The sequence below is a fragment of the Staurois parvus genome, unplaced genomic scaffold (assembly GCF_062004578.1).
Source record: "Staurois parvus isolate SC_StPar_1 unplaced genomic scaffold, SC_StPar_1.0 ptg000662l, whole genome shotgun sequence".
Taxonomy (NCBI): domain Eukaryota; kingdom Metazoa; phylum Chordata; class Amphibia; order Anura; family Ranidae; genus Staurois; species Staurois parvus.
The window spans coordinates 1,952,960-1,980,227 of NW_028318458.1; the positions used below are offsets into that span (position 1 = coordinate 1,952,960).

Sequence of the window (27,268 nt, forward strand, 5' to 3'; positions counted from 1 at the left end):
TGTTGTAAAGATCAACCTGTACTTTAAGAGGAAGTTATATTGCATTTTTACTTCTTGGTGTCCAAGCAAGTTTCCAGTCTAACCACTTTGTCTGCAGGCTGTATATAAATAGCAGAGATTTCAAGTGGTTAAAATAAGTTAAAAAACAGCTAACATAGCAGCCATGAGCTTTGGGGTTATTTTTTTTCAACTGGCTTCTACCATTCATGTACAAGTGATCCAGGAGTTATAAAGCCACCCAATCACTTTTACGATACTGGAAAGTTGCCATCTGTGTGGCTGATCGCTGCAACAGGGGCCAAGGTGGTTGTCAGCAGCTCTCCAGGGGGAGAGTGCTTTAAAATGGAAATGAAAACTCAAGAAGCTGTGCCCAAAAGAAGACAGGCAGAGGGCTAATGACTAGTCAAAAGTATTGCCTGCAGTATCCCCACAGTTGATCTTACCATGCCTTATTCTGCACTGTGTCTGTGCAGGGAGGCGGCAAAACAGGTTTTTTATCCTTATATCAGAGCCTCCAGCAAAGTCAGTGAGCAGCACAGTAATAGGACATGAGGCAAATAGCCATGGGACATAAAGCAATCTGCTCTGCTCTTGTATTGGAACATGGCAATTTCCTCCTCATAGGGCAGCATGCCCAACACAACCCAACGTTGCTGATGTAAACGAGCCCTGACATTTAGAAGCAGCAGTGCCTTAGATCTCATACTGCAGATATACAGCTATGAGGTTGTAGATACAGGAGTGCCTAGGCCAGGGGCAGACTGAGAACTCATGGGGCCCCCGGGCAATAGGGGATCATGGGGCCCCTGTGTCCTTGCCCAAACTCAAAAAAGCCTATGAAAAAAAAAAAAAGAAGACACCAGGGGCATCTCATGGGGCTCCCTACTGACCCCGGGCCCTGGGGCAGTGCCTAAGTTTCCAAATGGTCAGTCCGCCCCTGGCCTAGGCACATTCACCTACCAGAAAAGTACACTAAACACTAAAGCAGAGGTCCATTTATCAGGGTATTGTTCAACCATAATTGAAGAAGTACAGCCAAGCTCTTTTGGCCCTACTTCTCCTGTAGGTCACAGGAGTGCACTTCGTTCTGCACTCCTGTGACCCAGATTCAACCGGGCTAAAGTCCACTGTTGGCTGACGCCACTTAGCCTTCCTGGCCGGCGGAATACAATGATTGCTGCTAATGGCTATAGCCGCTGGCAGTAATCCTATAAAAAAAAAAAAAATCCAACAGTCTGTTGTACCCAAGCAAATCGATGGTTCAACTTTATCCATTATGGCCGGCTTAAAGCACACTATACACATTACCACCTGACCGTACATTCTCATTTAGATCTCCCAACAACTATGTAATGAGAGAGCCTGCTTGATGTGACAAAAGGGATGTATTGTTTAGGTAGGTCATAGTCAGGTTGACTTTAACGTTTCCCCTTGTTGCAGTGGAGTCGGAATCTTGCTGAATAAACAAGAGTGCACTTCGTTCTGCACTCCTGTGACCCATATCCAGCCGGGCTAAAGTCCACTGTTGGCTGACGCCACTTAGCCTTCCTGGACGGCGGAATACAATGATTGCTGCTAGCGGCTATAGCCGCTGGCAGTAATCGTTTTTAAAAAAATCCAACAGGCTGCTGTACACATTACCACCTGACCGTACAATCTCATTTAGATCTCCCAACAACTATGTAGTGAGAGAGCCTGCTTGATGTGACAAAGGGATGTATTGTTTAGGTAGGTCATAGTCAGGTTCACTTTAAAAGTTTCCAATTGTTGCAGTGGAGCCGGAATCTTCCATCTTGCTGAATAAACAAATTTGTGTAGCGTGACTGTTCCCCGGCTCTGCATTTTTGTCTTATCGGAGGAGATTGTAGTGAGATCCTCCTTTCTAGGGCCCAACGAGTCACTGGGGGGAACCGGCTTCACAACAATGTGAGATAGAACAGCTGGGAGTGCGATTTCTGTCCACACATGTCTCTCCTGCAGTATGCATGTCTGTCCCTTCTTTCATTTCCATGTCCCGTCATCCTGGAATTCTATACAAGTGTTCCTGGAAGACATGCTGCTTCTTGCTATATCAATTACCATCGACAGATTGCTCTGATCCTGCAGGACGGGCCTAAATGGAAACTGGAAAGTGTTTTCTTAGACATGCATTCTAAATTACTATTACTGGAAAGACATTATAGAGGAGACTTTCACATTGTACATATCTGCTGTTCCCCATTTCATATGCAGATCGGCTAATTCTCCAACTAATGGTCATCCGTAGATCAGGAATGCGAGTAGCAGCCCTACTTAAAGTGTATGGAAACCCCAGCAATGAATTTCACTTAGGCTCCATGTACACTGCAGCTGATAAACTGACATTCAGGAGCTTTTCTGCGATTTTTTCAGCAGCCCCTGAACTCTCCCTAATGCTTTCCTATGTGTCCATGTGCACTATGTGGTTTACAGGCAGTGGAGTCTACAGTTGTTTTTTTGAACACACCAAACTTGCGTTCAGGAATAGATTTTATCAGCGTTTCAAATGCCAAACGCTTGTAAACGCAGCTAACCTCATTTATAAGACCTTGCGTTTAGAAGCGCTTTTTAACTGTTCCATATCCAGATGCTGTCCAGAGCCTTTGTTCATCATCAGAAATGCATGCAAAGCGTTGGTACACCAGCGCAGTCAGTTCCAGGTTTTGCGTGAAGGAAAAAATGGTAGAACGCGCCGCATTATGCTCATGATGGGATCCATAGTGAATACAACCAGAATAGACAGGTCATCTCAACACATACTGCTCTCTCTGCTTCTGCTCTCTCTATTTCTCTCAAAATGTCTGAAATAGTTCATTTTTTTACTGTTTTTCAGTGCATTCTGGGCATTTTGAAAGGTCTCCTGATAGCTTTTAAAAACACTTCTAAACGCAAACGTGCATAAACGCGGTATGCAAACGCGGCTAAACTGATATTTTTTTTAACCTACATTTTCCAGCAGTTTCCAACGTTCAGAAGAGAATTCCAAACGTCCCGTGTACATGAGCCCTTATTTGCTCCCTTTTGGCCTGTTAAATATATCATTGGAAGCATTTAGCTATCTGTTGTTGATCCTGCCAGAAAACGTGTGAGCTGACACCCTTTCTATATTCTACTGCCTGTGCGGTTATCAGTTATGTTATTCTTAGCCATCTCCAAGGACTACAGAACCCCTCCCTTTTATGTTATGGAGAAAAAGAGGAGTCCTGTAGTCCTATCCCAATTCTGTCCTGATATGGAAGGGTAACTGAACCGAGGACTGGAAGTGTGTTAAGTTAGCCATAGACAGCAAAATCCCTCGATTCCCTCATTTATACAAAGGAGTGTGGATGGAGGAATCTTCACTGCTGGTTGTTTACAGACATCTGGCACCTGCAGCTGAATACCTGAACAGTGAGCATATCTGATTGGATTCATTCACTGTCTGACCCATACATTTCCATCAGGCTATTTCAATTTTGTGCCAAATTTGGAACTGTGTATGGCTTGTAATACTGGTAGGATCACCAGGTCAAAATAAAGAGAATAAAGGGGTTGAAAAAGAAAACAAATGCAGCCGACAGATCTAAAGACTGGTAAGCTGCAATATATTACATCCTGGTTTTTGGATTTTGATACACTTAAAGCGTATCTGTGGTCAAAATGTAAAACCATATATTGATTTCCACGTTGTGTTTCAATTATTTCTAGCCTACTCCTATAAAAGAAAGATCTTTAAGTCTGTAAACTTCGTTTGTGAAGATCTCCGCACATTTACTTCCTTGAATTCTTTGAACCGTAGTCACTATGCCCTCTGGGTAGGCGCTGCTGTGTCACACATGTCACAGAGCCTGCCTTCTGAGCTACAGAGGGGCTGGGAGGAGGAGTTTCAGGAGGCGGAGTCAGTACGGGAATCACTTATTGCAGGCAGCAAGGGACCATGGGATATGTAGTTCTTAGAAATGGAAAGTTAAGAGCAGAGGAAAAGCTGCAAAGCATGCAGGGAATCCAGGAAGATGTGGAAAGAGATGGCCAGCAGATATAAAAAAGGAGATTTTTCAAGTAGGATTACACTGGATTGTCAGTAATAAGTATTGTTTGTGTTGGTATTATAATGCTAAAGTTATACAATGAAAGTTTATGCGGTGACCATAACTCCTTAATGGGGGCACAGACAAAACCTGACAGGGGTTCTATCCCCTCTCCACTCTATCCAAATAGAAGCAAAGTTTTACCTTCAGTAACACATTAAAGAATAAGCTTGTATTTGGAGGCCTAATATCCTCCTTGGGGCACCGCAGGGCAAAGTATAGGAAGATATACTGGGAAATGTATTCAAATATTACATTTGATGACAATGTAACTTTCCCCTTGCTTGTTCAGTGTGTGATAGACAACAATACAATGTATTTATCCAGTCTGCAGCAGTAATCACTAGTCAGTGCCTGGCTGGTACAGAGTGTCCCTGTCCCTTGGTGCCTTGCTGCATTGTCACATACTTCTATCATTGTATTACAGACACCACTGATATGGGGCACACATCGTATCTGCAGGGGTTACATCGTATCTACCGGGGGCCAGATCGTATATACAGGGGGCAGATCATATCCACTCGGGGCAGATCGTATGTACAGAGGTCAGATCTTACCTATAGGGGTCAGATCGTATTTACCCATGTCAGATCTTACCTACCCATATCAGATCTTACCTAAGGGGTAAGACATTATCCAGGGGCGGACTGAACATTCATGGGGCCCCCGGGCAATAGGGGATCATGTCTCTTCTCTCTCCTCTCTCCTCTCTGATGTCAATTCAGGTCCCATATTTTTCAAAGCTGAGATATCCTGTGTAAATTTTGCACTTTGAATGGATGTAGGAGAAAGACAAATAAACAGGTACAACCAGGGGCGGACTGACAACTCATGGGGCCCCCAGGCAATAGGAGATCATGGGGCCCCTGTGTCCTTGCCCAAACTCAAAAAGGCCTATGAAAAAGGTACCAGGGGCATCTCATGGGGCCCCCTACTGACTCCAGGCCCTCGGGCAGTGCCCTAGTTTCCAAATGGTCAGTCCACCCCTGACCTTATCTTATCTACAGGGTAGGCAAGATTGGTCCCCTGTAGATAAGATCGGTCCCACATAAATAAGATCAGTCCCAGTGCAGATAAGATTGGTCCCCTGCAGGTAATATATCTTTTCCTTGTAGGTAAGATCCTTCCCTTCGAGGTAAGATTGGTCCCCTGTGGGTAAGATTGGTCCCCTGCAGATAAGATCGGTCCCCCCGCAGAGAAGATCGGTCCCCTGCGGGTAAGATCGGTCCCTAGTAAATAAGATCGGTCCCCCCGCAGGTAAGATCGGTCCCCCCACAGGTAAGATCGGTCTCCCCACAGGTAAGATCGGTCCCCCCACAGGTAAGATCTTTCCCTTGTAGGTAAGATTGGACCCTGTAGATAAATCAGTCCCCTTTAGATAAGATCTGTCCTCTATAAAGTAAACAAAGCAATAAAGCCCAACAAGGGATCTAACTAGATCACTATCTGACCAATAAATAAGTGACTGGTTCCTAATTCTCAATAACATAACAGCGAAGTTAGTTTTGTTCTCACAGAACGATGTACGACACTTCCTGTCATCTGGGCAGGACGGATAGGTCACTCACACTAGGAGATCACCTGACCGCGCACACCCTACAGGTCTAATATGTAAAAAGAACCCTGCACAGTGATTTTTCATGTACTGGGGATGCTTGAAAAACATGGAAACTTACTGGAAAGGTAAAAAAGACTTAACTCAATGGACAATCACGTGTTGTGACATGCTGATGTACGCTGCAACGGGTTGGTGTGCGTTGTGTTGCATAAGTACGATGACATGGTTTACGGTTATGAAACGCACATCGACGCAGTTGTATGGAGAGAAGGGGACATAGAGGACAACTCTATCAGTATGATGCTTTGAGCACACATTCATCAATGCAGCTTAAGGGCTCGTTCACACTTGGCTGTTTTACCAACGGTTGCCAAACGCCCCTATAGCGTTTGGCAAGCGTCGGTCCGGCGTTTGCGGAGCGTTTAACGCTCGGCATACGCTCCGCAAACACCGCATGCGCGGTTTAGTGGCGGTTGCTAGGCTTTGCCGAGTGTTAAAAACCGCCCCAAAAACGCCTATAATGCAGTTTGAATGGTGTTACCGCTCCGCAAACGCCCCGCAACCGCACACACCGGCCGGGCGTTTGCGGAGCGGCACCATAGACTAGAACAGGAAGCTTCAATGCCTCCTGACTCGACCAGAGGCGTCCGTTTTGCCGCGACGCAAAAGCTCCCGTTAGAACAGCACCATGTGCTGTAATGTGCGGTAAAAACGCCTCTCTGCCACCTGCACACAACGCTAGTGTGAACGTAGCCTAATATACCTGGTGTGAATGAGCCGCTGTGCCTACATGAAACAGAATGATGTGGGAAGCTGAGGGCAGGACTGTCCTCCATCTCTATCATGTCACAATCTGAACACCTGCACTAAACTGAAAGTATTTTCTGTCTTCCACACTTGTGGTGATCACACTCCTCCTCCCTGAAAGCCTTCACAGCCCTTTCCCATATCTCAGATTTTCCTCATCAATCACACCTGCTACAATGGAACACTATGGAATCACTGATTTCCCAGCCTATAAATAAGTGCAAGGAAAACCTCACCCCATACCAATGACAGCCTACCAATCCCTCATTTACCAAGAAAGCAGTTAGAGGCGTCTTTATCTGAAAAATCTACAGAAGACAAAAAAATCCTCAGGAAATGGAACTACAGAAAATACACTGCTCAATAAACACTTTGAAAACACATCAGATCTCAATGGGGAAAAATCTCATGCTGGATGTCTATACTGACATGGACTGGACAATGTGTTAGGAATGTAACAATGCCCCATCATTTGATGGAAATGAAAATTATCAACCTACAGAGGACTGAATTCAAAGACACCCAAAAATCAAAGTGAAAAAAATGATGCAGCAGGCCAGTCCATTTTGCTGAAATTTCATTGCAGCAACTCAAAATGGTACTCAGTCGTTTGTATGGCCCCCATGTGCTTGTATGTATGCCTGACAATGTCGTAGCATGCTCCTAATGAGATGGTGTCCTGGGGTATTTCCTCCCAGATCTGGACCAGGGTGTCACTGATCACCTGGACAGTCTAAGGTGCAACCTGGCAGCATCGGACAGATCGAAACATGATATCCCAGAGGTGTTCTATTGGATTTAGGTCAGGCAAGCATGGGGGCCATTCAATGGTATCAATTCCTTCATTTTCCAAGAACTGCCTGCATACTCTCACCACATGAGGCCGGGCATTGTCATGCACCAGGAGGAACCCAGGACCCACTGCACCAGCGTAGGGTCTGACAATGAGTCCAAGGATTTCATCCCGATACCTAATGGCAGTCAGGGTGCCATTGTCTAGCCTGTAGAGGTCTGTGTGTCCCTCCATGGATATGCCTCCCCAGACCAATCACTGACCCACCACCAAAACTGTCATGCTGAACGATGTTACAGGCAGGATAATGTTCTCCACGGCTTCTCCAAACCCTTTCATGTCTGTCACATGTGCTCAGGGTGAACCTGCTCTCATATGTGAAAAGCACAAGGAGCCAGTGGTGGACCTGCCAATTCTGCTGTTCAATGGCAAATGCCAATGGAGCTTTATGGTGCCGGGCAGTGAGCACAGGGCCCACTAGAGGACATCGGGCCCACTAGAGGACATCGGGCCCACTAGAGGACATCGGGCCCTCAGGCCACCCTCATGAAGTCCGTTTCTGATTGTTTGGTTAGAGACATTCACACCAGTGGTCTGCTGGAGGTCATCCTGTTCCTCCTTGCACAAAGGAGCAGATACCAATCCTGCTGATGGGTTAAGGACCTTCTACGGCCCTATCCAGCTCTTCTAGAGTAACTGCCTGTCTCCTGGAATCTCCTCCATGCTCTTGAGACTGTGCTGGGAGACACAGCAAACATTCTGGCAATGGATGTGCCATCCTGGAGGAGTTGGACTGTCTGTGCAACCTCTGTAGGGTCCAGGTATCACCTCATGCTACCAGTAGTGACACTGACCCTAGCCAAATGCAAAACTAGTGAAAAACAGTCAGAAAAGATGAGTAGGGAAAAAAATGTCAGTGGCCTCCACATGTAAAACCATTCCTATTTTGGGGGTTGTCTCGTTGTTGCCCATCTAGTGCACCTGTTGTTAATTTCATTAACACCAAAGCAGCTGAATCCTATTAACAACCCCCTCTGCTACTTCACTGACCAGATCAATATCCCAGGAGTTTTATTGACTTGACGATAGACTCTGATTATAAAGTGTTCCTTTAATTTTTTTGAGCAGTGTATAAATATGTGGTTGCTTTTTTCTTAGGCTTGGTTCACACTAGTGTGAATGCAGATGTGACTTGAGTAGCACAATATCGCATGACAATGGAAATAACTATTTTCAATAGTGCCTGTTCACATCAATGCGACTGTGCGTTGTGATTTTGGAAAAGGTTCTTATGCTAGTTGGTGCAATTTCACCTCATAGAATAAGCAAATCACATCCAACACACAAAGTCACATCAAAGTCGCACTATGTAATTGCACTGCAAATCGCATCACAGTAGCGTGAACCGAGCCTTAAAGCGGTTTGGTGCACTTTATGAAAGCGGACCAAAACTCTTGAATGCAGGAAAATGCACCACACCTGCAACAGAACTGAAGTCTATGGCAAAGCAGCAAACCCAGGAGAGTCGCAGATGCACTGAGCTGCACCCACAGTGCAGGTAAACTGCAGCGCATCAGTGTGACTTATAGGAAAGGGGGGGTTCAAAACAAAAAGGGTTCATTTACATTTGCAATTTGGGGGGGTGGTAAAACCCCATAGTTAAGACTTGTTTTAACCGCACCCACCAACCCTGTCATGGTTGGTGGGTGTAGCACCTGCCAAGCATGACCCATTCAAGTGAATGAGGCCGCTCTGCATGTGCCCTGGAGGAGTTAAAGCAGCTAAAGCAGGCAGCTTTGTGTTGCTTTCTCACAAAATGCTTTAAACCCTTAGACCCCGCAGAAGCATGCAGTTGGATGGTGCTTGTAGAGTGGCCCCATTTACTTGAATGGGTAATGATTGGCAGGCCGTAGCACCCATCAACAACAAAAGGGGGTTTCATTCCTGCTGCACCATGTGTACACTTGGCTGCTGCCTCAACAGCTAAAGGGGGGTTTTGGTAGGGATTGGGGGCAGTAAAACTGACAAAACCACAGGATTTTACCACCCCCAACTTTACGTGTGCCCGAGACCTAAAGGCTTATTCACAAGTGCAGCAAGCACTGCTGCTCCTCTGAAAAGCGATCCGAGTGTGTTTGACAGGTGGTGAGGAGGTAGTTATATTTACTGATCATTAAGCAGGAATTGTTCTCCCAGAAAATACATGTAATAACATCAGTACAATTCTTACAGCTGTGTGAATGAAGACTAAATCCATTCACACAAAGAATGGGCAAGATTGTAAACAGAGACCTTCCCATAATGTCAGCACAATGGTGATTCTCTAACAACATGCTTGACATCTGAGTTTCAATGAATGGAATTGCTTACAAATGACTAAAAAGGTAAAATAAACAATGATGTGTAAAATGATGAATTGTCCTTTTTATGTTGTCTTTATTGTGTACTTTCCATGTCAAGGGAGATATTTACATAATTGGAAAATAAAAAGTTAAAAACAGCAACTTCAAAACACTTAGGTCACAGGCGGCCAGGGGGGATAGAAAAACAGGCAACTGATGCATCCAGCTAAACGGTGCAATGGTGGCTGGAGGGGCACTGCCTATTCCATTTTATTTGGGTGCAGCGTTGCATAACTGTGCAATGGTGGCTGGAGGGGCACTGCCTATTCCATTTTATTTGGGTGCAGCGTTGCATAACTGTGCAATTGTCAGTTAAAGTAAAGCAGTGCTGTATCACAAAAAATGGCCTGGTCAGGAAAGTGGGGTAAATCTTCTGGAGGGCAAGTGGTCAAGTAGGGCAGCACAGCGGCTACATGGTTAGTACTTCCCCCTGGCAGTACTCGGGTCATTGATTCAAATCCCAACCACAGCACCACCTGCCTGGAGGTTGCATGTTCTCCCTGAGTCTGCGTGGGTTTCCTCCGGGTACTCCGGTTTCCTCCCGCACTCCGAAGACATGCTGGTAGGTTAATTGTATCCTGTCTAAATTGGCCTTAGTATATGTAGGTTAGGGACTAGAAAATCAGCCAACCAAGTCATAAAAATCATGCCATATAATATGAAATGATGTCATTTTTTCAGGTCACGGCTCATGCGCATATTTTTTTTTGCAAAAATGATCATACGGTTTGACCATCATTGACGTGAAAATCGGTCGTTTTCCACAAATTTTCCGACATGACCGATAATCCAAAAGTGGAAAAACCGTGACAACCGAACGATGAATTAAGCCACTACCAGTGCAAAAATCGGCCGATTAATCTTTTGGACGAAAAATGAAGCTCTCCAGACCAATGATCATCTGATCTTTCTTCCAGGTTCGCCTGCTCCGGCCGTTTGACTGACGGAGCCACAATGATGTCACGGCTGCAGAAGCTTTGGCCGCAGCATGGAGTTCTGAAGGGATGGCACAGGTATGCCGTCCCTTCAGAGCGCATGTGCCGGTGATGTCACTGTGAATATCCCATAAACTGCAAGTATACAAGACATTCACTGTACCTCCAAGTAACCCTTATTATTGGCTTACCTGTAGATACAAATTAAAAAAAAAACAAAAACAAAACAAAAAACACACGACTACTTCAAATTTAATACATGTCCACAGGCATTTTGATTCTCTTCTATTGATTTCAATGGAAAACGCACTAGAGTGAAAAATGCATGGGTGTTAATCTAGACAAACAAAACTGGAGTGGTTGGTCATCGTGACCAATCAAATTCCTTGTTTCATGGGCACAGAGACTGAGGGTTAGTTCATACTAGATGCAGTCCAGTGCATTTTTTTTTTCTGCATCAAAAAATGCATGCACAGTGTTTTCCATGTATTCCAATGGCCCTAGTTCACACTAGTGCAGTCAGTTCCAGTGCAGAAAAGAAAGTAGAACATGCTGTTTTTTTTGCACAGAACCACACTGGAACATAGCAAACTGCATCAAAAAACTGCACCACTCTGTGAAAAGCGATCTATTGTGGATCACTTCTCACAGATCAGCGCAGGTGTAAATGGGCCCAAAGACAGGAGAGGCAAAGGAGGGGGAATGCAACAAAGATATGTCTACTGTCACTCCTATCTACACACAAGGAATTGTCCAATTCCTCAGACTGCCCATCAACCGGAGAGTGAAGGATTAGTAGTTTATAGAAGGATTAGTAGTTTATAGAAGGAACATGGTTTGTGCCTCCAATTCATCTACAGCATTGTATTTTATTTATTTATTTTAGGTACTTATGTAGCGACGTCAATTTACATATATATTGTGCATTCACATCAGTCCCTAACCCTCAAGGGGCGTACAATCTAAGGTCCCCAACTCACATTCATACATACACATACTAGGTCCCATTTAGACAGGATCCAATTATCCTACCAGCATGTCTTTGGAGTGGGGGAGGAAACCAGAGTACAAGGAGGACAACCACACAGGCACAGAGAGAACATGCAAACTCCAGGCAGGTGGTGCCATGGTTGGGATTTAAACCAGCAACCCCAGTACTGCCAGGTTTCTTCCACTTCTTCCACTTTAGCCACTTTCTGAAATGATCAACAAGTATCTTCTGTACATGAAATGTTAGCCTTAAAGCCCAACTCCGGGCAAAATCTATTTGTACCCCCATCAATCCCTCCTCTAATGATTATTTGTTTTTTACATTTTAATTTAATTTAATTTAAAAAGGAGAAGTTCAGGCAAAGCTGTTTTGTCTGTACTTTTTCTGCGACCCACAGGAATGCGGTTTGTTCTGCACTCCTGTGACCCATTTTCAGCTGACAGTAGACTGAAGTTCGCTGTCGGCTGACGTCACTCAGCTGGTCCAGGCTGGGGAAAGATCCTGACCTCACAGTCGGGATCCACCCCAGAGTCTGGAGCAGCACCTGGCTCAGCCTCTCAGTATAGCGCTGAGAGCTTGATCCAGCCGCTGCCTCCCTGCCCCTGCACAGCCCAGCACTCCAGTAAGCGCTGGAGGGGCTGAGCAGAAAGCGGTGACTGAAAGTCACCGCTCTCTGCTCAGAGTACAGAGGAGAACTCAGCAATAATGTGATCACTGAGTTCTCACCCTTAGAGCCAGCGGGGGACAGATGCAGGATTGGACCAAGGCTGCAGCCACCTAGGTATATATAAACAGGGAAAAAAAGCACGACTTCTCTTTTACATTTTTCTATACTTTTTAATTTATTTTTTTCATTCAACACTATTGCTATCATGAGGAGTGAACAACGCCCCTTGTGATAGCTTGGGCAGTGACAGGTACTTTTAAAAGGAGAGATCAGGGGTCTATTATACCCCTGATCCCACCTCTGTCCAAGGCAGCCGATCAAACTGACAGCACTAAAACAGGGTGTGATGAAATCCTCATCGCTTCCATCTTCATTTAGCACACAGGAGAGAGAGGGACGGATGCTTTTCCATCTCCTGCGGACAGCTGACCCGACCACTTGCAGCAGTCCCAGGCTTCCTCGTGGAAGAGCATGAGAACAGTGGGACCTTGCAAGCCCTGTAAAAGTGATAGGGTGGCTGTAAGGCCACTGGGATCACTTTTACATGAAAACCTATTGCTCTAAAGCTTCCTGTACAGGAGCCTACCATAACCGGCCGCAGTAAACCGCAAATTGCTGCAACTGCGGTAATGCATTTTTGTGGTCAAAACCTTCCTATCCTGAATGGGATTCTTCCGAATTCATGAGGGGGAGGTTTAACCTCACCTTAATGCAGCAGCTCCTAAACTCTGCTAAAAGCCTATGTGTACATGGACACATAGGCTTTTATGGAGTTGAGTTTAGGAGCTTTGGCAAAAAAATGCCAAAAGCTCCTAAACTCGAGTCTAGGAACTGCTCGTGTACATGAAGCCTAAAAAAAAAAAATAAAAAATAAAAAAAATGGAATATACGAGGATCCTGGTAAAACCGCTTCCCATCCGGGATGTTTATATACAAATGGTGGACAGGTAAGTGTAAGAGGCTATTTAGGAAGTTTTTTTCCAACCTTGACCCTGGAGTTGGACTTTAAAAAAGAGAAAACTAATGCAGTCACCACATCTTACTGGTAAACTTGTCAAACACTTTGACAAATATAACCAGTAAAATACGCTCAACAATGACAAGATACACACACAGGGCTCCATTACACATAATGGAGTAAAGCACAGCGTTGTCTTTTGGTGTTTGAATGTCAATAATCTCCAGCAGCAATCTTATGTGACTTGTTGGATGCAGAGTATTACACCCACCACACCTATGTAACTTTTAATGGAACCTATTATCATGCAAGCCAACACCCCTGGTAGATGAAGCAGCTATAAAAAACCCAAAGCAAGTAGATGTAAACTATAACATTTATCTATTATAACGTATCAGAAGTAATTGCCATTTTGCTTAATTATAATACTTCTTTCAACTTGTTTCATCCTTTGTTGCATCTCTGTGCTACTGATCTCTTGCAGCCTCTCTGCAGCTATTTGCTGCCTCTCTGCACTCTATATGCACAATGGCAGCAAAGCATTTTCTGATGGTAACAATGGACCATGTTTGAATTGTGGGGGTTGAAATGGCCACAGATGGAGCAATTTTCTGTCCAGCAACCAAGGAATACCTCCTGCAGAGCCATTGTGTTCTCCTGCCAAGGGGGGGAGAAGATGTCGTTCCAGGTGGGAGAACAGTGATTGCTGTCAGTGGCTACAATATCCACTAGCAATAATCGCATGAAAAATCAACAGGCTGGTTGTACCCATGTTGATCGAACAATCAACGTCAGTACATTCAGCCTGCCCATACATGGTTCGAATCTTGGCCGTTCCCTGCTCAACAAGCGAAATTCAAACAGTCTATGGCCAGCTTTAAGATTTAAAAAATTCAAGCTGTTGGTGGCCCTATCAGCACCACCTGGCTCAACAAATGCTGGCCATACATGAGTCAAAATTCGACCGATTTTCCGTCTGAAAATCGGACCTAAGAATAATCGGCTGATTTTCGCTCTGTTAGTGGGTCAATAGCACCGGACGATTTTTGTGGTTCCTCCCCTTTTTGGTGATCGGGCATGTTGGAAAATGCGTGAAAAACTACCGATTTTCGACTCAAAGATGGTCAAATCGTACGATCGGTTTTCCAAAAAGAATATGCGCATGAGCCGTGACCTGGAAGGAGCAGAAGTTTTGCTGTTATATGGGGTGAACTTTATGACTTGGTCGGCCGATTTTTGAAATCATTGATCGCACCATCGGATTACCGAGCGAACGACGTTTTCGATTTTCGGACGAAAAATCATTCAGCGTTCGACCCATGTATGCAAAACTTTGATTGAGATATTGCAGAAGCCAGGTGAAACATTATCAGCTGAACAGTGACTGCATCCAGTCACTGTATTCAGACAGCCAGCTCCCGCTGCTGTCTGAATACAATAGCTGGCAGGGGTGATTCCTCCATCCACACAGTTTAGGCCCGCATGGCTAGCTTTAAGCCGGCAATAGATGGTTCAAAACTCAGCTGGTTCAACAGGGACAGGCCGAGATTGGATCCATGTATGGGCAGGCTTGATTGATGGATGCTTGGGTACAACCAGCATGTCAGATTTGTAAAAACGCAATTATTGCTCGCTGGAAGAACACAATAACTCCACCTGAGGGATTCCCCAATCAACGCTGCCTGTGTTGATGGGGGAATCCAGCAATTTTCTTTCCTGCAACCAAAAGAAATTTGCATCATCTACGGCCTGCCTTAGCTTCTAACCAGTGTGAAGGACAATGGCCAGACATGGTTTTTGAGTTTTTTTGAGTCATGAGTTTTGTTACCCTATACTAGGAAACATATGAATGAGGATCTTCTAAGGCAGGATCACCAGCTATTATTTCACCTATAGCTGCAGATGTCTAAATATTGAAAATTGCTTTTGAAATTTCATTAACATGTTCAAAATTACAGAGAATTTGGGTTAACGTCTACTTTAGCATTAACAATAACGTATAAAGCCATTTATAACTCTGCCCCCAATTACATCAACAATCTTGTCTCTAAATATCACCCAAACCGTACTCTCCACAAGACCTCCTACTCTCTAGCTCCCTTGTCTCCTCCTCCCATGCTCGTCTCCAGGACTTCCCCAGAGCTTCCCCCATCCTCTGGAACTCTCTACCCCAATTTTTCAGACTATCGCCTACTCTGCTAACTTTTAGGCGATCTCTGAAAACCTATCTCTTCAGGGAAGCCTATCCTGCCCTCAGCTAATAATGGAATCTTCTACTCTTCCAACCAGTCCATCCCCCACAGTTACTACCTTTTGTACCACTAGCCCCTCCCTCCTAGATTGTAAGCTCCAAGGAGCAGGGCCCTCCTATCCTTGTATTGAACTGTATTGTTGCTGTATTGTCTCCCGTTATATTGTAAAGCGCTGAGCAAACTGTTGGCGCTATATAAATCCTGTATAATAACAGGGTGGATAAAAATCAATGATAAAAAATAAATAATAAAAAAAAAAAATTGGATTTTTTTTATTTAAATCTGATTTTTTTTAGGAAAATATATTACCATCCAAAGGTTATTCCATCATGAAATAAAGATTAGTTTTTTATTTATGTAGAATAAGGCTGTATATGTTTAATTTTTTTGGTAAATAAATCCCATGAATCCATTCACAATGTCATGCTCTTCCAGAGGTTTTTGTAAGATTATTGGGCAGTTTCTCTGCCTACAAGATATTATCACAGATGATTGGTTTACTTTTGCAGTTCTCAAAACTGAATTTGACTCAGCGGAGATCACATGCCTCTTCTTCACAGCAAAAATGTTATAACATGAACAGAGTTAAGAAAAAGACCTTAATCCTAACTTCTACAAACCTATGAATACAGAATCAACCCCTTCACTGCTAAGTTTCAAGAAGTTCAGTGAATAGAATAGAAACAATATTTTTCTGATTGTTTGGAGTGGAATAGATCTGCACAAGAAGAAAGTGAAACTAAGTGTGAGGAGGAAGGGGCTGACAGTCTAAGTTTCTTAAAATATATATATTTTGTTTAGCCAAATTAGTTACCAAACATGGATGTTTGTTTAAGCAAATCACATATGCTGGAATGTTATTGTTTCAGTTGAATAAATCTATTTAAATTATTATTAAGGTAATGATTATTTTTCTCCTTCCTAAGTACAACAGAAAAGTTGTCCAAATATGAATGATTAACCTATTAAACTGGGGATAAAAAAACTAATATGAAAAGTTATTCTAAAAATCTTCATCTACTTGCATATTAAAGTTATACCAGCAAGAATTAGTCTTTATGTAGAAAACTAGGATTTACCGTAAATCAAGCCTTACTGACTAGTGATTTAAATCGTGATTTAAATCAGTTTGATTTAAATCAAATCCACCCTGTATAATAATAATACTTTAACTTCAAAAACCACAACGCAGTACTTACTTAAGATGATGAACACGGTCTTCATTAAGTTGATCATGGTCTCCCGATATTTGGGATGGAATGACGTGTGCTTAGACATCCTCACCATCTTCTTCTTGACATATATAAAGATATGCAAGTACACCACCATCATAATCAGAAAGGCCACCAAGTTGGATACCGCCCAAAAGATGAGATAACTCCGACTGTACAAAGGGGCCATCCGCGAGCAACTCTCAAGATTACAAATGCAGTGCCAGCCAAAAGATGGTATAAGGCCCAGTAACAAGGCCGCAAGCCATATACAGGCTATGAGGATGCAAACCCGTTGGTTGGACATCTTACTATGAAGCTGCATAGTAAATACTGTCTGGTGTCGCTCCACAGCTATGGCCAACAGATTGGCCACAGAGGCTGTCAAGCTAGTGTCCAGTAAGCTCTGCCGCAGTAGCCACGTTTTCACATTTAGGGTGACTGTCCGTGGTCCAGTATGGAACATGAGATAAGTGTAGGCCACTCCAGCAAATAAATCGGCCGCTGCCAGGTTCCCTAGGAGGTAGTAGATAGGGTAGTGGAAGCGTTTGTTGATTATAATGGCTGTTATAACTAAGATGTTGGTAAACAGCACAAAGACACACACGGTTAGTCCCAAGCCGACCACCAGAGCATCTTTCGGTCTCCATGTCGTCGATAATTCTTTTCCGCTATTATTGTAGAAGAATACGATGCTTTCATTGAAGAAGCACTGCTTCATTTTGATAGGTTCAAAGAATCCTGAAAAAAAAGAAAAACAAACTAGTAAAAAGGCTGCTAAACACTTGACCATTAGAAGATGGTTTAAAAAAAAAAATGCAAAATTCAAAAACAAATTAAAAATAAAAAACACTTTGCCACATGACATCTTTGGTATCTATTAACTTGGCATGACATCATTTAGACAGTGCCTTGACAACTTTATCCCTGACCTGTCTGGTGTGTTCCTTGACCTTCATGATGCTGTTTGTTCACTAATGTTCTCTAACAAACCTCTGAGGGCTTCACAGAACAGCTGTATTTATACTGAGATTAAACTACACACAGGTGGACTCTATGTACTAATTGGTGACTTCTGAAGGCAATTGGTGCCACTAGATTTTAATTATGGGTATGCAGGCCCTAGACAGGTCGAACATAGGCTTATTTTGTAAAAAAAAAAAAACCCTGAAAAATCGGTCAGCCAATGTTACCAACGATAACAAAAATCGCCCGACAAAATCATAGTTCACCCCATAACTTCTGTCCCTTGCAGGTCATGGCTCATGCGCGGATTTTTTATCGGTAAAACGAACGGCCCATCAGTGCTGGAAAAATCAGCTGATTGTCAAAATCGGCCGCAAATTTTCCAACGTGACCGAAAGAAAGAAAAATGTGCAAAAAAAAACAAAAAACGGACGACCAATCAACCCACTAACAGTGCGAAAATCGTCTGATTTTTTTTTCAGCCAAAATTCGAACTGTCTATGGCCGGCATACGGCTGGCCATACATTATACAATTTTCTTGAGATTTTTGCTTTAGATTTACCAAAAACCATATAATATGAGGTTAAATGGGAACAACACTTTTAATTGTATCCAATTAGGTGGGCCCTTGCACTGCATAGTTGAAGGTAAATCTAAAGAAAATTGGACAGAAAATTGTATAGTGTATGGTTAGCCTAAGTAGGCTGAATACAAATGCATGCCACATTTTTCACATATTTATATTTGTAAAAAAAAATGTTGAAAACTATTTATCATTTTCCCTCCACTTCACAATTAGGTGCCACTTTGTGTTGGTCTAGCACAGTGGTCGGCAAGCCGCGGCTCGCGAGCCACATTCGGCTCTTTACACACTTTAATGCGGCTCTTCTGTGTGCCGGGCGCCCGCTCCCCTCCCTCCTCTCGGGCGGCCGCCCCAAAAGTCAGGACTCTGCAGCTAGCCCAGCAATGGGCAAACTACGGCCCGGCGGAACTTTTAATCCGGCCCGTGGAGCGTGGCAAACATTGGCTGTCAGGATGTAGGTGGGGCAGCGTGACGAACTCCTCTCCTCTCACAGTCCGCCCTGAAGACCGGAATGGCGCGGGAACACGGCGAGAGCAACGCGTGGAGCAAAGGTAAGTGAATTGACACAATATGGGGAATGAATTACTATAGGGGGGATGAATTACTATATGGGGGATGAATTACTATATGGGGGATGAATTACTATATGGGGGATGAATTACTATAGGGGGGATGAATTACTATAGGGGGGATGAATTACTATATGGGGGATGAATTACTATATGGGGGATGAATTACTATGGGGGATGAATTACTATGGGGGATGAATTACTATACGGGGGATGAATTACTATAGGGGGGATGAATTACTATATGGGGGATGAATTACTATGGGGGATGAATTACTATGGGGGATGAATTACTATATGGGGGATGAATTACTATGGGGGATGAATTACTATATGGGGGATGAATTACTATGGGGGATGAATTACTATATGGGGGATGAATTACTATATGGGGGATGAATTACTATATGGAGGATGAATTACTATGGGGGATGAATTACTATGGGGGATGAATTACTATATGGGGGATTAATTACTATGGGGGATGAATTACTATATGGGGGATGAATTACTATGGGGGATGAATTACTATATGGGGGATGAATTACTATATGGGGGATGAATTACTATATGGGGGATGAATTACTATGGGGGATGAATTACTATATGGGGGATGAATTACTATGGGGGATGAATTACTACATGGGGGATGAATTACTATGGGGGATGAATTACTATATGGGGGATGAATTACTATGGGGGATGAATTACTATATGGGGGATGAATTACTATGGGGGATGAATTACTATATGGGGGATGTATTTTCAGTTTTAAAATGTGGCTCTCAAAATAAATTTCAATCGTGGTTTTGGCAAGATTTGGCTCAGTTGAAAAAAAAGGTTGCCCACCACTGGTCTAGCACATAAAATCCCGATAAAATACATTTACGTTTTTGGTTGTAACATGACAAAATGTGGAAAATTTCAAGGGGTATGAATACTTTTTCGAGACACTGTATATTACCAGACTATTTCGTAATATATTTTGAAGGTTAAAGTAGATGTAAACCCCAATTAAATGACATTTAGTTTAAGCAACCACCATGGTTTTTTACACCGTGTTCATTTCTTCTTTTTTTTTTAGTGCTGATCTCCTTCAGCCTCTTGGAACCACTTCTAGTCTATATGGACCAGCTCCACAGTCATCAACACACCATTGCTTTGGACCGGCTTCCTGATAATAATCGTGAACCTTGCCTGATCATTGTGTGTAAGTAGGGCTGCTTGTAGTTTCCACCAGAAGCGCATGTGACAGGGTGACAACACAGGGAGCATAACAACTGTTATCCTATACCAAAAAGTGCCAACAGGGACCTTATTACAGGATTACCATTTCCTGTACAGCATACATACTGTATATATATATCCTGGACAAGAAGCGTTTATACCAGGATCATAGTTCCAACGTGAACGCACTATTACAATTAAATGTATTGTTCTGTGTATTTGTCCCGCGGCGTCCCAAAAACGTTTGCTCTCTGTGAATATAAAGTTCTAGGAAAGTAAGTACAGTAGTACTGTAAGGGACATCCCTGCACGGCTTTGAGTTACAGTGGTCATACTGGGATGATGCATTCAGGCAGGCACCATCACAGTACCTTGGTTTTGCTGGCCACCAATGTTCTTTTTTATAAAAGTGATCCTAGCAGCTAATTAGCAGCTGGATCATTGTTACAGGCAGCGGGAGGTATCCAGGTGGTTTTGCCAGCTGGCCATAAAGATGACTGAGAAATCAGAAACCATGAGTATTTGTCACTTCTGGTTTCTACTTTGTGTTAACCGTCTGCTTACCAGTCAGTAAAGCAGCTGATCAGACCGATCTGTGTCTGACTGGCTGCTTTGGAGGCCAGAGGAAAGATCCAGGGTCTAATAGACCCCAGATGTCTCAATAAAGAGGATCTGTCAAGGCCCATGCTATCGCAAGCAATGTTGTTCATCTCTTGTGGTAGCAATCAAGTTGAAAATAAATGAAAGAGACACTGTAAAATAAAATCAATAAAAACGCACGTAAAGTGCCCCTAATCCCCCCCCCCGTGCTCGCGCACAAAGGCGAACACATACGTAGGTTCTGCATGCTTATGTTAAGGGTGTTCACACCACACATGTGAGATATTTCCACAAACGTTCTAGCGGGAGCAACAATTCTAGCACCAAACCTCCTCTGTAACTAAACTGGTAGCCTGTAAAGGCTTTTAAAGCATCATCTATGGAGATTTTTATGGTACCGTAGTTTGCCACCGTTCCATGGACATATGCAGTTTAAAAGCATGACATGTTTGGTATCTATTTACTCGGCATAACATAATTTTTTATTTACTAGACTATTTGGTATTATATATTTTTCTTTTTGCATTAAACACATTAAATTGCAATTAAAAAAAAAAAAAAAAAAATGGGTTTACAAAACCTCTGCGCAAATAATGTGTAACATAAAAATATGCAACATCCACCATTTTATTCTTTAGAACCTTTGCAAAAAAAAAAAACCACACACACACATATTATATATATATATATATATATATATATATATATTGGGGGGTTCTAAGTAGTTTTCTAGTAAAAAAAAAAATGCAGATTTTTACAAGTAGGAGAGAAGTGTCAGAATAGGCATCAGAGGCAGGTGGTTAAGGTTTAATGACCCTAGAGATCTTATCAGATGCAAATGGTTGTCTATAACTTCCATATGGTGTGATGAGAAAGTTGGAAGTGCCAGTTCTTTCATGAATTTCTAAAGGGTGGATTTGGTATCACAGTAGGCTTTTGATAAAGTTTACTGTAAAAGGAGTAAAATTTGTGAAGAATTGGTTGGGGAACTAAATACTTTTTAAAGCAAAAATAAAATCCTGCAACCAAAAAAAAAATAAAAAATCCCCAGGAGTTATGCCTCACGCACACTGGACATTTTTAACGCTGCTCTTTTTGGCATCTGGTGGTTTTTGCCTTCTGCCTCTAAACGCCTCTGCATCTCTTAGATTGTGAGCTCCAAGGAGCACAGCCCTCCTAACTGTATCGTCTCCCTTTATATTGTAAAGTGCTGAGCAAACTGTTGGCGCTATATAAATACTGTATAATAATAATAATGTCAGCCTATGTCTCCATGCACATATAGGCGTTTAGAGGCAGAAAGAAAACTTCATTGCCTGTGTATCCAGAAACAGCAACGTTTTGGCAGAAAAAAAAAAAAAACACGTTTAACACTTGAGCTCTAATTTTTTTCAACGTCCAGAATAAATGATTATTTTGGACAATTAAATGAATTAACGCCCAAGCGCGTGCTTACAAGCATCAAGAGGTTTTTTCTGCCAAAAGGAAAGGCGCTAGGAGAGATGGCCAAACATCCAGTGTGCCTTGGAGTTTTTGAGCGGAAGAAATGTGCAAAGTCTTTATGCCCTAAAACCTTTTCTACACCTCTTGGTAATTTTTGACTTCCATGTATACTGTAGGCAAATGATGCATTGTACACCCCGGCCCTGTCCTTGGCATGATAGAAAAAAAAAGGGAGTCAGGTGTCCAGGACAATGTAACTCCTATGCATTGTCAGTGGTCATCCAGTGGTTGAAGAGGACCATCGATGGATGAAGAAGCAGTGGCTGTGGCAGTGGGGGATGAAGCAGTGATAATACCCTGGGCCAGGGGCGGACTGACCATTTGGAAACTCGGGCACTGCCCGAGGGCCCGGGGTCAGTAGGGGGCCCCATGAGATGCCCCTGGTACCTTTATCATAGACTTTTTTTAGTTTGGGCAAGGACACAGGGGCCCCATGATCCCATGAGTACCACCATTTGTACGCGTCTGAGCATTCCATACAAGGGGCATGTATACATGTGGGGTGGGGCAGGGAATGACTCGTCCGCAGTGTGCGTGTGTAGTGACAGTCTCTTGGCCGGCTCTTCTCCTCGGACACATTTTACCTTTCTCGTAGGAGTTTTGAGGCGTTCTCTACAGGTGGAGAACAGGAGCTGAAGCCATCTTTTACCCCTGTCCAGGGGCGGACTGACCATTTGGAAACTCGAGCGCTGCCCGAGGGCCTGGGGTCAGTAGGGGGCCCCATGAGATGCCCCTGGTACCTTTTTCATAGGCTTTTTTTAGTTTGGGCAAGGACACAGGGGCCCCATGATCCCCTATTGCCCGGGGGCCCCATGAGTTGTCAGTCCGCCCCTGCCCTGGGCCTGTCATCATTGGATTGCCTAATTGGATACAACTGAAAGTGTTGTTTAGGTTTGACCTCCTATTATATGGTTTTTGGTAAATCTAAAGCAAAATTCTCAAGAAAATTGTATAATATATGGCCAGCCTAATGTCCCATACACACGATAAGCAAATCGTACGAAAAATGTTGCAGAACCACTGATCGAACGATTTTCTCTTCGTTGATGAGCAGGATGTTTTAACTGATAATGATATTGTAAACAAAAAAATCCGGTGGAACAACAGTGAAAAATGTTGTCGTTTCGCATACGAACGACCGATTTTCTATGCAGTGGTATGATGGTCGTATGAAAAAAATCTATCAAGCGCTATCACGCAAGATCGGAAACAGAATATGACCCGGATGTTTATGTCCAAGGAATCTTCGTAAACACGAACGAAAAATCCAAATGTTAAAAGTAGATTGGCCGAATGAGATAATGACACCAGAATTCTGCAGATTATATTTTATGTATCACTATTTATGTATATAGGTCATGTAATAAACGATATTATACTCATTGCTGGTAATTGTTGTGTATATCGCTCGTTGTGGCCAGAAGGGCGTGGCTACAAGGTCACATGCACACCGCATCACTTCCACTTGTACGGAAGACGTCAACACTACGTATTGCCCAATGAATGATTTGTTTCGTTTGCTTAATGTGGGCCATGATTTTGACCAACCAACAAATGCCTCTAGGTCATCAGATGTCCGATCGGTCGATTTTCTAATCGTGTATTCTCACCTTAAGGCTCCATGCACACGGGGCTACACTGGTAGTGTTAGCTGTGTAAAGTCACATTAAAAACGCAAGTTTTTCAGCATTTTTAGTGTTTTTTGTATTAGCGTTTAGCCGCATTTTTCTGCATTTGCGACTTTTAGCATTTTTTTTTTTTTTTTTTACACCAAAAAAAAATTTTGTTCACAAAAATGTCCAAAAACACTGGTTTTCTGCGTTTTACCACATTAGAGCGTTTTTACAGCTAAAACAACTCCTCTAGAAACCAACTAGTTCTGGGGTTTTTTTCCAGCCAAAAAACGCTGATTAAAGCCTATGTGTGTATGGACACATTGGATAACATGCTGGGTGGTTTACTGGCTGTAGAAAAAAACATGAAAAGCCAAAAACAGCTGCTGTAAAAACATCCCGTGTGCATGAGGACCTATTTTTATGACCCAGTGCATAAGTCCTCATGCACACGGGACGTTTTTACAGCGGCTGTTTTTGGCTTTTGATGTTTTTTTCTACAGCCAGTAAACCACCCAGCATGTTATCCTATGTGTCCATATACACACAGACTGGAATCAACGTTTCCTGGCAGGGGTGTTTTTTGGCTGGAAACAAAACCCAGAACTAGTGTGTTTCTAGAGGAGTTTTTTAGCTGTAAAAACGCTTTAATGTGGTAAAACACGCCAAACCAGCATTTTTTGACCAAAAAAAAAATTTTTTTTTTACAATAAGAAACGCAAAACGTGGAAAAACGCAGCTAAACGCTAATGCAAAAAAGCTGAAAAACTTGTGTTTTTAGCGTGACTTTATACAGCTAACGCTAGCAGCATTATTAAAATGCCTGTGTGCATGAGGGCCTAAAAATGCATGGCATGTACACTGTGACACGCTGCAGTGTGGGTACTTTGCCCCCTACTTGAAAATGCATTGTAGTGCCATTCACAATGACGGGCACTGCAATACAAGGCACGTGTTGATGGACATTGTGCATGATCTCAGTTAATGTGGTTGTAAACTCTTACATATACTCAGTGAAGTGACTGGCCTCAGGTGATACACAGAAATGAAAGAAATCTACATAAGTTGTACCTGGGGCAGACTGACCTGGGGTAAGTAGGGGGCCCCATGAGATGCCCCTGGTACCATGATCCCCTATTGCCCGGAGGCCCCATGAGTTGTCAGTCCGCCCCTGGTTGTACCTGTTTATTTATAGTTGTCTTTCTCCTACATCCATTCAAAGTGCAAAATTTACACAGGATATCTCAGCTTTGAAAAAATATGGGACCTGAATTGACATCAGTGAGGAGAGTTCTGAGAGCTGATTGGAGAGAAGAGACACACCCCCTTCACACAGCAGGCAGAAACAGAGCGGAGGCTGTCAAACTTCTGCAGATCACTCCCCTGTCACCATTTTTCTCTCGGTGTCAGGAAAACTCATCTGAAGCGACTCAGGCTGACACACAACAGAGGGATATGCTTTGTACATATTTCATATCTGAGGTTTCCAACCACTTTAATACAAAATGACAAGAGATATATATATATCCTAGATTGTAAGCTCGAAAGAGCAGGGCCCTTAACCCCTCGTGTTTTGTTACTGTATTGTCTCATGTACTGTCCCCCACTACAATGTACAGCGCTGAGCAAACCTTTTAGCGCTATATAAATACTGTATAATAATAATAATATATATATATATACACACACACACATATATAAAGACTTCCTGGATCTGCAGATTCTTTATTAAACTTTTTCACAGTAAATCCGTGTACGTAACTGAAATCTAGGCATGCCATTTTATCTAATATACTCTTATCTTTTACATATGCAAAAAAAAAAAAAAAAAAAAAAGGGAGCAGGCCAGGGGTGCCATAAATGACTCAATAAGCACAGGCCTTGCTTCTGATTTCAGCAGCGCTTGTGGTTATAAGAGAGCTTCAGAAGTGCCAGAACACAACAATGAGCACATCCGGAGCTCAGAGATCCTGATCAGACACTTCTTCAAGGTACAACTTCACTGTCAATGTGGTGTCACTCTCATGTCGGGGTAACAAGAAATGACAGCAGCACACCTTGGCAATACACATCTCCCATGTCTTATCCCTTTACAGACCCTGCAAATACAGAACAAAGTCAGAAATGCACGCAACTCCACAGCCCTGCGTTGGGCTGACAACTCAATGAGGTTGATTTACTAAAACTGGAGAGTGCAAAATCTGGTGCAGCCGTGCATGACAGCCAATCAGCTTCTAACCTCAGCTTCTTCAATTAGGCTCCCTGCACACTAGTGTTTTTTTTAAAGGAAAAAAATGCTGCAAAACACGCTGGATAAAAAACACTAGTAATAGCGATTTTTAGTAGTGTTTGAGTAGCATTTAGAAGCATTTATTAGCATTTTACAGTACATGGAAATAAAAAATATATATAAAAAAAAGCTATTAGGAGCATTTTAATAGCATTTAGCTGTTTTTTTCCTGCTGCTAAGACGCTCCAAAAACAATTTGTTTTCCGCTCCTAGATGCTGAAGCTCAGAAAACACTAATAGCCTAAAGCAGTGCGCATGGACACATAGGAGAACACTATTATGTTTCTAGACACAGAAAAAATTGCTAGTAACAGCTTCTAGCTTAAAAAAAAATGCTAGTGTGTATGGAGCCTTAGGCTCTATGTACACTGCAGCTGATAAACGTTCAGGAGCTTTTGTTTTTTTTTCAGCAGCCCCTGAACTCTCCCTAATGCTTTCCTATGTGTCCATGTACACATCGTCGTTTACAGGCAGTTGAGTTTACAGTCGTTTTTTTGAACGCACCAAACTTGCATTCAGGAGTAGATTTTATCAGCGTTTCAAACGCAAAACACATGTAAATGCGGCTAAGCGCGTTTATAAGTGTTTAGAAATTTTTTTTAACTCTTCCATTTCCAGATGCTGTCCAGAGCCTTTTTTCATCATGAAAAAATGCATGCAAACCGTTTTCCCGGTACTCAAATGGACCCAGTACACCATACTTTGAGGTTTCGCATGAAAGAAAATATGTTGGACACGGCTGCAATAATGCTTGCACAGAAATGAGCTGGAACACATCCAAACACCACAAAAAAAAAAAAAGACAACCAATCTCAACAAATACTGCTCTCTCTGCTTCTGCTCTCTCTATTTCTCTCAAAATGTCTGAAATAGTTATTTTTTTACTGTTTTTCAGTGTATTCTGGGCATTTTAGAAGGTCTCCTGAGATTATCTTTAAACGCTTCTAAACGCATAAACACGATATGCAAACGCAGCTAAACATACGTTTTTTGACCTACATTTTCCAGCAGTCAGTTTCCATCATTCAGAAGTGTCCCGTGTACATGGAGCCTTAAACTGTTTTTTTCCATTTCTTTAGTTAGTACCTAGTTTCCATGCCTGGGCAAATGGTGTCACATATCCTAGGACAGTGTTTTTCAACCTTTTTTGTGCAAAGGCACACTTTTTTCATGAAAAAAATCACGAGGCACACCACCATTAGAAAATGTTAAAAAAATTTACCTCTGTGCCTATATTGACTATATATAAAGTAATTC

The 27,268-nt window shown here is 42.8% G+C and overlaps 1 protein-coding gene across 2 annotated transcripts in view; it reads right to left on the reverse strand.

Moving 5' to 3' along the window:
• LPAR2 (lysophosphatidic acid receptor 2) overlaps positions 1-27,268 on the reverse strand; it is a 105,005-nt gene that overhangs the window by 25,164 nt on the left and 52,573 nt on the right. For both annotated transcript variants that reach the window (XM_089651755.1, XM_089651756.1), the window contains exon 2: positions 16,648-17,400. In XM_089651755.1, the coding sequence (XP_089507881.1) occupies positions 16,648-17,400 (753 nt within the window). The remainder of the gene's footprint in view (positions 1-16,647; positions 17,401-27,268) is intronic.